Source organism: Phalaenopsis equestris, unplaced genomic scaffold (genome assembly GCF_001263595.1).
Source record: "Phalaenopsis equestris unplaced genomic scaffold, ASM126359v1 Scaffold001297, whole genome shotgun sequence".
In the NCBI taxonomy this organism is placed as follows: domain Eukaryota; kingdom Viridiplantae; phylum Streptophyta; class Magnoliopsida; order Asparagales; family Orchidaceae; genus Phalaenopsis; species Phalaenopsis equestris.
Genome location: NW_018165736.1, coordinates 132,897 through 147,427, shown reverse-complemented (window position 1 = coordinate 147,427; position 14,531 = coordinate 132,897). Strand labels below are relative to the sequence as shown.

The 14,531-nt window shown below is 35.2% G+C and overlaps 1 protein-coding gene across 1 annotated transcript in view; it reads right to left on the bottom strand.

Moving 5' to 3' along the window:
- The window catches only part of LOC110033799, a 58,220-nt gene extending 44,813 nt beyond the window's left edge, over window positions 1-13,407 (bottom strand). The window contains exons 1-2 of the mRNA XM_020737903.1: window positions 13,226-13,407; window positions 12,703-13,148 (exon numbers count right to left, since the gene is read on the bottom strand). Of these exons, the coding sequence (XP_020593562.1) occupies window positions 12,703-13,148; window positions 13,226-13,277 (498 nt within the window). The 5' untranslated portion in view covers window positions 13,278-13,407. The remainder of the gene's footprint in view (window positions 1-12,702; window positions 13,149-13,225) is intronic.
- Between the last annotated feature and the right edge of the window lie 1,124 nt (window positions 13,408-14,531).

The window sequence follows — 14,531 nt, the reverse complement described above, 5'->3', positions numbered from 1 at the left end:
AACTTGTTGGCCTTTTTATAAAAATATTTCGCAGATCAAAACGGATGTCACAAATTGTTTAGTCTAGATAATTAAATCCCTATTACAAGTAATATATTTATTCTTCGGGATAAGTGTATTGCTTGTAGTATTGTATTAAATCATCTAAACTATTTAAAAATGTGAGACTCGTTTGGTCTCACTTATTTTAAAAATTAAAAAACATTACTACTTTAAAAAAAAGTTATATTTATATTTAAATTATTTTCAAAATCCCAAAATCATCACCTTTTCAAACTACGAAAGTGAAGTTGAACAATAAAACGGCCGACAACGGGCAACTATTTAAAATAACTCATTGGTGAAATTAACGCTTATTTATCGGTCTTGTGGAGACTAGGATTGAACACCTTGATCGTATAGAGATTAACAAGCTAGTTGGCAATATATGGGAATTTGAATTTCAACATTCCAATTAAAAGTCAGGTGGTATTGTTGTAAGGTGGCGGGGAGATTATCTCTTTCACCATGGTGCCTAAGCATGATCAAATAATTCACGGCAAGGTTTCCCTTCCTAATAACAAGGTTTCGAATCTTGGCACAATTTATGCCAATAAAGATTACCTTATACGACGTACTTTCTGAAATCCCTAATGAGGAAATCCTGCACACTATTATGTAAATGGGATCTCATGGAGCTCCAGGTATTGATGGCATAACAACTTTTCACAAACATTTTTGGGGTATCATCGACGTCTTCTCAGCCGGGTCGACGCAGAGTAGCTGGAAGCAAACATTGGTTGTGTTACTCCCCATATCAAATGGTGCAGAAATTCAAATGTTTCGGCCGGTTAGTCTCTGCCAAACTATTTATAAAGTTGTGGCCAAAGTGTCAATGAATAGTCTCAGGGGTGCCCTCCCTTCTATCATTTCTAAAGATCAAGGAGCCTTTGTACCTTATAGATCCATCTCTAATCATTGTTTATTGGCTCAAGAGATGACTAACAAACTCAGAATTTTCACTGCTAAATCTGGGCTCATGGCTATAAAGATCAATAAGGAGCAAGCAAAATGAGTTGGAAGACCCTCAAGAAAATACTTGAAATGAGGTGCTGCCCATCAGAGTTTTACAATTGAGTCATTAGTTGTGTCGAGCATCCAAAGTACACAATTATGATCAACAGGAAATAATCAGAGCGGATTGTGGATTTCAGCAGGTTTACCCGCTTTCACCATATCTTTTCATCATTTTCTTTTAACTTCTCTAGATGGCACTCCCACAAAGGGCAAACCATATTGGGATACGCCTTTCCAACAACTCTACTCGAATTTCTCATCTTTTATACACAGATGATATAATCCTTTTTGTTTTAAGCTTCGATGTAGGCAGCTAGGCTGCTCTCTAATATCTTGGGAGACTATTGTAAGCGGACCGATCAGCGTATTAGCACAGCAAGTCCGTTATTTTATTCAGCAAGGCCACTTTGAGCTGGATAAAGAGAAGAATAAGCAGGTTCTTAGAATTTCAATGCGTTAAGAAGCTTGATTATCTCGGATTCCGCTTCGCTTTGAGGAAGCTGAATAAAAATGACTGTCAAACTGAAATTTAAAGCTGCCACCACAATTAATGCTTGGGGAATCAGACATCTACTGATTGCGGGCCGGGCCTCGTTCATTAAGTGTTAGATTCCTTCAACACAAATGCATCTCGTTACCCACACCAAAGACCCTAACAGTGTGCTCCAAGCAATGCAGATGTTATGTAGAAAATTCTTCTGGTGGAATAACCCAGCCAAACCGTTGTCGCGCTATATAGATTGGGGAAAGCTGTGCCAGCCTACTCACTCAGGAGAGTTTGGGTTTTCACGCTACCGAGGCCTGGCAGGGCTCCCTGCGGCCAAGGCTTGCATGAAAAATCATACAGGATCAAGACTCTCTTCTTCGCAAGTGGCTCGAAAGCAAAATATAACATGCTTATGGAGCCACAACTAAAAGTGCAATACTTCCATCACCTGAAGGTTTTATGAGATGGGTTTGCAGCTTTACAGGTTATTACAAAATAGAAAATTGCAAACGCGCTGAATATTAAAGTCTTGGAACATAGCTGGACACAGGATAGACCCCCATCCAGGTGGCCCTGCTTTGCTAACATAGACCTGCTTGAAAACCTGAAAGTTTCGTACCTCATTTATGAGGGAACTTGGACCAGCACTTGGTCCAGGAGTGATTCAGTCATGAAATGGCTACCAGAATTATGCAAATCCCCATTCACCGTGAGCTTCAGGAGGATGAACCCAAACTCAATCGGACCTATACAAGTAAAACCGTTTTTGTGTTGGCTTACGAAACTATCTTCCCACCTCGAAATAACAACTTTGAGTGGCTAAAGAAGTTCTATTAGCCCCTTGAGAGAGAATGTTTTGGTGGAGGTGCATGCTCGATGCGATTCCTACTAATGTGTTGCTTTTAAGAAGAGGGCTTACTGACTCGAGTGGCTATCCCTGGGATGCCCAGGATTTGAAGATAGATCCCACGTTATGTCCGAATGTATACTCTTGCATAGGGTTACACAAGCTCTGTCTAATTGGGGTTTCAAATATCTGAATTTTTCTAACTTTAAAGATGTGCTTATCCAACTTAGCACGACCAACAGAGGTAACCTACCACAAGCTTGTTGTTCTGCTATATTGAGCATCATTGCTGGTGGGCTAGGGATGCAAAAGTGCAGCTAAATCCCACATAATTCTTACCATCATTGCTACGACGGTCCTAGAATCCCTCACATTTACTGATCTTTATCCATCCAAGAGCAATGGAATGCTAGCCAACTGATCGGGTTGTCTTCCACATTTTTCCGGCATCCCCCTCATCCTGAATGATTAAAATCAATATTGATGGGGCTCACTTACCATTCGAGGTGGCAGTTACTGGTGCTATCATTCGCAATGAGCAAGGGGTTGGTTTAGTTGACATGGGGCAAAAATTTGAACACTGTGATCCCACACATGTGGAGCTCACCACAGTTCTCTCCATTCAAGATATTATCAAGCAATGGATGGTCGAAGGCAAAAAAGTTATCATTGAGGGAGACAACAGTAATATTATAGATCTCCTAAGATCTAATTTTACAAAGAAGACATGGCAAGACCGGCCTCAAATGGCCCCAAACATAGTTATTCTCAATAATGTCAGACAAGTGATTTTTTTATACCTCCGTAGATTGCAACCGTGCAACCCATTTTTTGTTATGCTTGTCTTACAAGATAGTTTTATTTGGAAGTATGTAAATGATCATAGGGCACTTTCTTCTATTCTTATAGATGATATGTCACATTTTGTACACAAAGAGTTGAATACTTGTACATATTTTGTGATGTTTGTTTTTCAATACAATATTTTCAAAAAAAAAACTTGATTACATCTCTAACATAAGTCGCTACTAAAACTGCCTGAGACATAAATATCCTAACATATTGTGAAAGGGACAGGAAAGCCAGAAATACCGTGAATCCATGTTAGAATTTCCAATGGCTAAAATGTCCTAAATGTCAAGGAGGTGATTCTCAACCCCGTCCATAATCTTACCTATTATAAAAAGTCTTTTGATACAAAAGCGCATACTAAAATTGAAAATGATGATTGCACAAATCATTATTTTAGATATTAGGAAATATAAGACACACCATAGTAGAAATCTTCATTTTTCAACTATCAAATCGAAATAATCCGCGTGTAATCCTCAAAGAGATCACCTATGATATCCAAACTTCTCAAGTCACTTTTAGGCTAACTAGACACGCCTTAATAATAATTTATAATAATATTACAAATTATCATAATTAATAGTAATCAACATAATTTAATTGAAACTTGTATAATTGTGCTAAAAATCATATTTTCTAAATTCTGATTTACATATAATACTACGATAAGTTAAGCATAAATTTCTCATTTTTTATTGAAATTATAGATTTTTGGATGTTTCAAAAAGCTAACTTAATGCCTTATAAGTTTTTTGCAAATCACTATGTTTAATTCTTGATCAGAATGCTTCAATAACATAAAAAATTAAGAAAAATAATTTTTATTTTGCATTTAATGCTTTAGATGAGTTAAATTTAATTTAGAATGCTTTACACAAGTCATAATATTTTACTCATAATTTTTTTAATATAATTAATATTTAAAATATATGTGCATTAATCATAATGAAAGTAAAGCACTATCTTAAGATGCTAGGTCATGAGGTGGTTGTCTTAAGTTAATTGGACAAATTGGTGTTACTACGTCAAATATTGAAGACAATTTAGTATTTGATGACAAGAGTTTGAAATAGCATTATATGAAAAGGATATCAAAAGTCCAAGAATAAATAATATAATGTAAGAAAATTGTTCAAACAATTATAGGTGCAACAACTTCGAATAAGAATACATATCCAATTAAGAAGAAGAGTGTGGTAATACAGATGATGATGATGGAATAGATACTGATGAAAAATATAATGTACTTAGAATATACATATTATCACCTAAATTATTTTAATTGTATATGTTTAAGACAACCTATTAAAATTTTTCTTAACATGGATTGCAATAACCTTCGGAAAACTATTATTTTACATAATATATTTTTTTATCATGATTATCATTTTATAGTATCAAAAAAAATACTCATTAAAAGACATATAGTAAGTCAGATAGAATATCAATTTTAATATCTCAAATCACTCAAGTGAGTGCCTAGACCGACACCTAGCACCCACCTCGGGCAGTCATGGCACCTCGCACGTTTTAGAACTTCTAAATTGGAGATTGCATCCATTTATGCAAAAGAAGACTAAGTTGCTAATAGATCAGTTGCATCTAAGAAAAGGCTAGTGTGGGTCAAAGCAACTCACTGCCTTCAATTTAAGATGAAGCCAAATGTATATCATACCAACTCCATTGTTTTCTTCTAAGAAAAGGTTAAGAAAAGTTGATGCAAATTCCTCATCACTGAAAAAAAATATGAATGATATAATTTGTAGTCACACCACCACATTGGCTTCCTAAAAGGGAGGCTGGCGTATGCCAAAGTCACAATTGACTTTACAAAAAGTGAATACTAGAGTAAGCTAAAATTGAAATACCCTTCCCTTACCTTCAACACTTGAATAAAGGCTAGCAAAAGCTGCAACCACTTCATGTTCTATATACTTCTTCAATTTAATGGAGGTTAAAGACAAAATTCACTCATTTCATTCGTTTCATAAGTTAAATGGAGGCAAGGATAGAGCTACTCTAATTTTTAACATCAGCAAAAAAGCTAGTGTTGGCAAGAATCCATGCCACCACCTTACAATCGTTTTTTTTTTCTCTCTCAAGTAGAATATTTAACTTTGTGAAGGCCCCAAAAATATGATGCATGATCGCCTATTTGCCCACCTACCCTGAAAACATAGGAAAAGCAATTGGTAAAAATAACTAGTTTTGTAATGTTGTGGGTACGATTTGTGCATCATTACTGATGTAGAAATTACTCGATATACTTTTGGTTGACACAGCACTCAATTTCATTGAGGTGAAAATAATCTTATATTATGTGGTTATATTATTCTTAGAAGTGTCAATATTTTGATTGAATTTTATGCCTCTGTTGGAGTTTGTCCATTATTGCAACCACATAGCAAAATCTTCATAGTGAATACCAAGAGAATAAAACCAGGATTCATTCAAATGCGAGTAATAATGGTGATATTCTCTTCTAGCAATATCGGTTGGGCCTTTGAGTGGGCAAATCATTCTAATCTCGTATGTAGTTTGAACCAACGGTTATCACTAAGAACCCAAAAGCTTCCTTTTTGTTAAAGAACACTTATGCTCAACATCTCTTCATAAGAACATGTAGTTCCACATACTAGGGTGCTATAGAATGCAATCGTGTGGAGAATGAGCAGCATAATCATTAGGGTCAGATTAATCAGTTCATTATGGAAACCTAAACCCAAGTTAACAATCACTGAGCTTCAACTGGCCAAGTTATCAATGGCTTGAAACTCACCAAGCAAGTAACCCAAAGCAACAAGCTTCTAGAATCATATCTAATCAAGTCTCCTAAGAGACATGCCCTACCATTAGCCTACAAAGAGTTCTCATAGAAGTGCTCTTCAAGCATTTTACCCGAAACTAAAAATTTACCAAAATTTTCTGCCTCTTGGACAATAATCAACAAGACTCACCAATTCAATAGCTACCTACACTAAGACCAATTATATTTTTTCTTGTTATTTCATATAACGTTTTTATACCACCAGCCTTCTCTCTTACATATATACAGAAAGTCGAAGTGCGAGTGTAGACATAATACAATCCTATATTTTCTTACCAAAATATCATGATAAAATCTCTCTACACTATCTCACAACTTGAGTCGAGCAATCATACTAACCCCTTTCTTTGTCTACGATGACAATCAAGCCACTTGCAAGCCAAAATCACTAAATAGAACTCTAAATAAAGCACATAGACTAAATCAACAGCTATGGTACTCTTCAAGGAAACACGTTGAATTCACATCCTCTACGGTGTGTTGAGCATGGAGATAGCTAAGGGAAGAAAAAAGTTGGGCAGCCTCCTATGACAAGGTCATTACAAAGTGATTGGTTGATTGATTATATTACGACTAAAGAGTTATTCCACATAAATGATTTACTCATTAGGAGTCAGAATCTTTCGATTCTTGTGATATGCTCTTTTTATGTTGTCTCCCAAAAAGCATGACTCAGGGCCTGTTTGGGGCAGCTGCAGGTTATTGAATAATCTGCTGATAAGCTGATTAAAAATAATTTGCTGATAAGTCAGACGCGGTGGCTATTACAAATTTTTATTTTTTTGGAAAAGTCAGACTGCAGCTAGAAAGCTGCCACCGCACCTAAATATGTGCGGTGAAAAAACATTATTTTTAGTGTTTTGAAAATGTATAAGCTGTCAAAATGCAGTTTACCCAAACAGACCTGGTGCGTTTTCAAAATACCACTGCACCAAATAACCTATCCCTAAACCTGTCGCTTCAGCTTATTCTAACAAGGAGTTCCATCTTCCTAAGGAGAACAACATAGAGATGCCTCTCCAATAATGATCAAAGCCTGCCAATGTGGAAGACACCTCTATGACTTGAACTAATGCCTCTTAGTTTCATCGAAGACACACCATTAAGAAACTTTTCACAAATTCCTATAGAAAATTACTAGCTTTTCAGATTTCCAAAGAATAACTTATAATTTAGTTCTCCAATGCACATCAATCATTACAGAATTTCCAAGATCTTTTACACATGTGACAATAGCATAGTGAATTATCTCATTAATTTTTTTACCTATTTCTAGTATATGATGTTTAATTTACAAGATATTGGAGTTTATTGCCTCTCATTAAACTCTAAACCAAGGCCTTTGAAGAGGTTCTTTAAGTAAGCCCTCAAACTAGGATAGCATAAAACTTTTGCTAATTTGAGTCGCAACTAGCCATATTAATGCTAAAAAATACAATTGTGTAATCTCAACTTCCTCCTTGAAATTGCATAATTGTGCTCCTATTAGGAATACTTAAAAAATTTGAGATCATCATGGCAAGTCTTACAACAGCCATCATGAACAATCGATCGAGAAGGCAAACTGTTATTTTCGCAAACAACAATAGCATCACCATGATTTTTATACTTGAAGAAGGAGCCAATTGACTAATACCACATAAAATGACAGAGGTCACTCAAAGCAACATGCTTACACTTCTTCATGTGTTTCTTACAAGTACTTCGATGCAATCCTCAACAATTACTGGTGTTGGCTATCATTGATGCCCATGGCACCCCATGAAGGAGATCCATCAAAATATTGAGACTTTCTCAGAGACCATGAACATGTCATGATATTATGAGCACCTTCAAAATTTGGCTAATTAATTACTATACATAGAAATTTTTATCAATGTTAACCTAGGAAAACATCCCAATCACATTAGAAGGATTATCCCAGGCATTCTCAAAGAAGCTGAAGCAAAAGCATTGAAGCAAGCAAGCCTTAAATGAACATGACCAAAAAAAATGCATGTCGCCTAAACATTTAACTCATCTTCTTTGAAGGTTTTGCTAACCCTCAAATAAACCAACAGATTAACAATTAAGAACATCTAAAATGACATGATTTTTATTACAGTGCTAATTGTCAATTGCTATATTGGTGGAGTTGTAAGTAACAAATGTATTATTGAAAATGTTAGTATCAAATGTGTATTTGAATAAATGAATCTTGGTTATTCTCAATTGACACTACAGTTGGGCCCCTTTATGATTTTGCTAATCAGGTCAGAAAACTAGAATGATCATGCTACCAATCACCAACGAGAAAGCAACCAACAACACATAGCCATGGCCGACTTAATAATAACCATTCTCTTAATGATCTATAATAATAGTTTTGTCCATTGACTTCTTGACATCATCAAAACAGTTATTTCTTTGTATCATTTGATAAAGGACTATAATTTATTTGGAGACCAGCAACCTACTCTGAGGAGTATCAATCATAATATCATCAAAAAACCTATTCAACCTTGCAACCAAGGATGACCGAAGAGATTTGAACTCACTAGTTGTCATTTTCAATGAAAGTATATTAACGCTCTCTTCTAGCACTGAAGCAACACCTAAGAGAGCTTCCTTAATCATCATTAAAGTATTTAATCCCATAGTAGAAAAAATTATTTCCAAGACAAATTCTTGATATAACACATTATTTGAATCAAACAATGAAGCTAAAGGTCTAATTACAAGATACCAATCAAGAGCCTACTTAAGAAGATATAATTAAAATTTGAATTTTCAATATTTAAATTTTAAATTTTAAACTAAAATTTTCACTTTTCAATTTAAGAAACGTGTATGGGCTAACCACTTAATATATATTAAAAATAAAATAAAATGAACTAATGACGATAGTTGGCACATTCCTTCATTAGTGGCCACCCACCTTTTTCATTTAAAATTTCCCCTTTATTTGAATGACAGCAGCTTGAGAGTTGATGTAACTCCTACAAAAAAATGATATGTAATAAAATTCTTTAACTTGAGAATAAAAATATTTAAGATTTTTTTTTTGCGTTAACAATTGTTGTCTTACTTGAACATTTTAATATGTTGGAATGATTGTTTATTTTCTAAATACTTGCCAACCTTCTCAAAAGCTTTTCTCAATCTTCCTCATGCTTCCCCTTAAACTCCAATCAACATATAAGCCTAGATATCCACATCTTAAACCTTCAAACAAACTCCAAACCCTTCCATATAGCTCCTAGTCAAGCCTAGACCTCACTACTGCAATGCCTTAAACTTCACCTAACTCAACCAACTATTTCAAATCTTAAATCCACATCATAAAATATTCCCCTATCATTTTCACTTATTTAGACTACTTAATACTCATTATAAAAAATCTTTCAAATCAACCCAAATTAGCCTAACCTGAATTAGTTCAGTCTTCTTTCCACCATACCACTCCTAAGGCCTCACCTTCCTAACATCTACTCTAAATCACAAGTTACAATCATGAGCTTTCTATCTCCATAAATTTTGATATATTTAAAACATAGAAAATCTATTTTCTAAAATGATCTTTTAAAATAACCCAAATTAGCTTAAGCAAGTCTAGTCTTTTATTCCTCCCATTAAACCTTCTAAAACCCTCAACTTTTACCACAAAGCTCTAGATCATATCTTAAGATATTAAACTAAAAAATGCATGATCATTTCCATCCCTAATTCCAACAAAAAGCATCCCACCATCATTACTTCTCCAATCACTTCCACCTGAATGAAGAAAACTTGGATTCCTCCTTTTGCTTCATCCATCAATTCAAAATTAAGCTTTTGCAATGAAGAATCTTCAGAAGATGCAGAAATCCATACAGACATCACCATATTGTGTGCCATTAAACATCTAAACCTTTTAAGCTATCAAATTTTCGATAATTAGAGAAAGCAAATCGTAAGCAAATAAATCAACACCAAAGAAAAAAATAACAACAACAACAAGCCTTTATCCCGCTAAGTGGGGTCAACATCAAAGACCAATTTTAAAAAAAAAATGATTAAATCTTTCGACATGAAATTCAAGCCTCATATTTATAGCATTCGATGGTAGTGTGTCTTCCACTTGTCAAAAATTTGAGCACTTTGCATATCCAACCAACCAAATCACATAGGTCAAACTGAGATATCAATATCTAGTTCTGCTCTGATTTATAAAAGACACAAATATTTAGGAACTAACGAACCCCAACTTCATATAAATGAGTAGGTTGACAAAATCATTATGAAAACCTAAACCCAATTCAAAAAGTCATTGATCTTCAACCCGTCCAAGTCACCAATGACTCAAAACTCACCAAGCATTTAGTAGCCTAAAATCATTTCTCATCATTCACCCAAGAGACAACCTGATTGCAACGTTGACTAAGGGGTTATGGCTAGAAGAGCTCATCAAGGGTATTCAACTCAGCTAGAAGCTAAGCCAAGAATTATCACCTATTTTATAATCAATAACCTGCTACATAGTTAGCTACATTGAATCCAATGATATATTATTCATAGCTTCTCATAGTGCTCTTTTTTTACTGCACATCTTTTCCCCTGCCTATAAATAAGTAAAAAAAGTTCATGGTATGAACATAATATAATCCTATACACATTAGCCAAAATGCACTCCTGCTAAAATGAGGTTCTCTCACTCTATCTTTCTACCTATCCATATGATTATCTCTTTTAGTTGTCTCCCACCTTGATTAAAGCTCACTCATTCTCTTATGAACCCAAAATCACTAAATAGAATTTCTGAACTTAAGCCTAAGTTCAATTTGCAACTATAAGTCTTGGAATTCCTCACTAACAATATTAAAACAAATGAAGATAATGTTCAAGGCTCGATGAAATAATCCAAAAGAAGTGTTAGAAATCTCTCTAGCTTTATCATAGAAAAGCTAAAGGATACTGAAAGGTACTCCCCTCATTTTGAAGATTTTTGGATAAAACAAAAGTATATATTAAAGTAGAACACCTTGTGGCTCCCCATCACATAAGCAAGCATGCTCCTTGACAATAACCGAGCTATCGTTTTTGCAAACTCTTTATCGAATAAAATTTTGAGCAATTCCTAAACATTTCCACAAAAAGGGATATTGCATGACAGACATGAAAATTTATGATGCCCTGAAACCTCTTTAATAGAACATATAACTATTTTTAATCAAAATAAATTTTGGGATATTGTTGATTTTTCAAGAAAATAACATGTTTGATATGGACAGTAGTCAAGCTAATTCTGCCTCTGCCAAAAAGCACTAATTATCCAGTGAATTCATATAACAAAAAAAATATCAAACCAAGGGAAGTGTGATTTAGTTCTAAGTCAAAGTAGCAAAGTTAAACCTGGATTGTTTGGGTAAACTACGTTTTGGAAGCTTATGCGTTTTGAAAATGCTGAAAGCAGCGTTTTCACACCGCGCCTAAATGTGGTGACAACTTTCGGACAGCGGTAGCGGTCTGGTTTTTTCAAAAAAATAAAAATTTCTAATAGTCACTGCACCTAGCTTATTAGCAGATTATTTTTAATTAATTTATCAACAGATTATTCAATAAGTTGCAGCTGCCCCAAACAGACCCTAAATTCATGCTCATTACATCAAAAATGTGTAAGCACAAACCTTCTGAAAATCTAACGGATTGAGAGACAAAAAAGTACAACTAGGAGGGCCCACATACGGAAGACAAAGAGTCTTATCACCAAAAGATCAAAGGACTTAACTGACCAAGTGCAAATCCCTTAGATTGAGATCAAAAGCTTATCGGACGTAAGCTATTCAAGCTAAAGACCAAGATCTATCAAGCCGACAGAAGGCAGCATCCCAACTCTCGCCCAAGCATCGCCAACCTCCTCATAAGAGTCCCATAGACTCTTCATCAGGAGGCCAATAGCTTTATCAAGATATGCTCCACAAACACCCCAAAGAACCTTTTATCAAGGGGTGAGCTACCTATCGAATAACGGTGATTCACCATTTACTCGACAATCTAGTTTCATCCTGGTGACAGAAGCTCCTCATCTAGAGGCCGATAGTCGACAATCAAACCAAGGCAACCCGACTAATAGACTTAAGCTGACTAAGCCACGTCCGGATGACCAAAGGTCAATAAGAGCCCTTACAACCCCACTTAGCATAGTCAGGCGAACGAGCATTCTCGAACCAAGGCCCACTAATCTCAGTTGAGCAAGCAATAGGGTAATCTAGTCATAGGCTCATTTATGCAAATATTTGAAATAATATGTAACGCCCCCATTAAATTAGGGGCAAACATGTAATTATACACTTTGCCCACCCTCCTTTATAAATAGGGGATCATTTCTTCAATAAGGGCTAATCGAAAATTCATTATACTTTTCATTTCTTTTGCACTCTCCTCTCTCTCTCTCTCATATTTTACGCTATATTACTTGGGTGTGACTCCCGGATAGATTCAGATTCAACAGAAGCATTTCAGTAACCAAAGAGCAAAGCAAATCCTTGGCTTCAATTTCCTTAGGAAGATATTCAGATTGGGGAAAAAATAATATAACTACTGAGGAAGAAGAATAAATTTTCAATTTAATTGTTTTCACAAACCAACATTATGTGAAAATTATAAAAGCAGGACCTGAGGGAGATCCTGAGCAGAATCAAGAGCAGTCTGAAGCTGCATAACATCAGCCCTGGAAAGGGATTTTGAGATAGGGACATCCTGAACAACGGCAGACTTCACTCCTTTGGTCTCAAACGTCAAGAATGGCGCCGGGTTAAGGGATCCAACAGGGAGCTTCTTGACAAGCTTGATCTGAATAGCAACAGTATCATCTTGGGACTGGAGTTGGATGGTCTGCGCACTGCGAAGCGCTCGATGGAGAAGGGCGACGTCAATGGCGAAAGCGATGCGGTCATCGTTCTGGCTGGAGATACGGTAGTCGTGGAAAAGTACCTCTTTTTTGAATTGAGCTACAGACTGGACGCCATCGCCGCCAAGGAGATTGTGGAGAAAGATGGCGTGGTCGCGGGTTAGGTAGAGGTGGCATACACGCCCGATTTTATCGAGGGAAGGCAGGAAACCTGTGAAAGCAGTGCAGGTTAGGTGTTTGTATAAGTGCGCAAGCGGAAAAGAGATAGCAAGGTTGTTAGGAGGTTACGCTTGTCCAGTAAATTGACGCCGTCTTGAGTGAGGAAAGCTTTGAACTTCATCTCATTTGATAGTTATTTAGAGATACAGTGTTTGTGCGATGGAGGAAGAAGCCTAGTTTTCCTCCCGTTTTTCCCGCCAGGTAGAAATAAATAGCGTTTTCTTTTCATCTTTTTTGTTACATGCAGAACTCCAAATATCTGACATTTATTGTGAAAGCAACTTATTTTCTGTGGTGTTTACCTTTTATAAATGTGATAATCACATGAGATGTTTTTACTCATGTCCAAGAAATCCAACATAACATAATTGTAACTAGTTTAGAAGGATATATGAAATAGATGATGGATTAGATAATCAAAAGTATGTTGAAGAGCGTAGATGGACAAGAGAAATTTTGATGGTTTGAAGTTCCTATTTAAAATATCAATTGTGTTACATTTTATTACCATTGTCATGTTGTTCTTAGTATTTGTGTAACTTTGTTTTGATGATTGTAATGTATTATGAAATATGAACGATGTAATTCAAAGTTTATCAGTAATGTATGACATTCTTTTTAGTTTGTTAATATACTTATGGGTATAGTTGTGGTATTTGTAAAATGTAATTCAAAATTTTACTCTTTTAATGTGGTATATCTTTTATTCATAAACAACTATGGGTTGGTACTCACTTGAATCTAGAGCATGTGAGGTGATTTTGTTGCTTCAAAAGTTTTGTGCTTTGCCATGCTGAAAGGTTATGATAATATATTACAAATGAAAACTCAAAATTCATTTATTGTGTATATCAATTTTCATTTATTTTTCAAATTGATTAACTTGAAAAACTTTAATTTCAAAAGTTACAGATGCAGTTTTTGTAGAATCTTATTCTTTCATTTATTATTTTTTTTCTTTGTTGGATTTCATTTTCATTATCAATAATTCCTCGAGTACTTTAAGTGATATATTAATGTCAAGTTATGTCCAAAATCCTTGAAATGACTTGTTTTTTTCAAAGGAACAGGAGTAATTATCCCAAATAATTTTATTAACTGAATATTCACATACATACATAAGTGAAATATACAGTGAACCCATTTCTTTACAAAAATCCCTAGCATATGTCAAACATGATAAAATGATTATAGAAGCTAGAAGAAGTTTTCAATTGCACGCGCGTGCGCGCATATACACACACACACATACAGAGTATTTCACACAATGTAAACTATAGCTTAAATAAACTAAGGTAAAACCATATATGGTGGAGGCAAGGGAGGTGGGGTCCTTTCAGACATATCAAAACCAGCTCCAGTCCATTCAGACTCA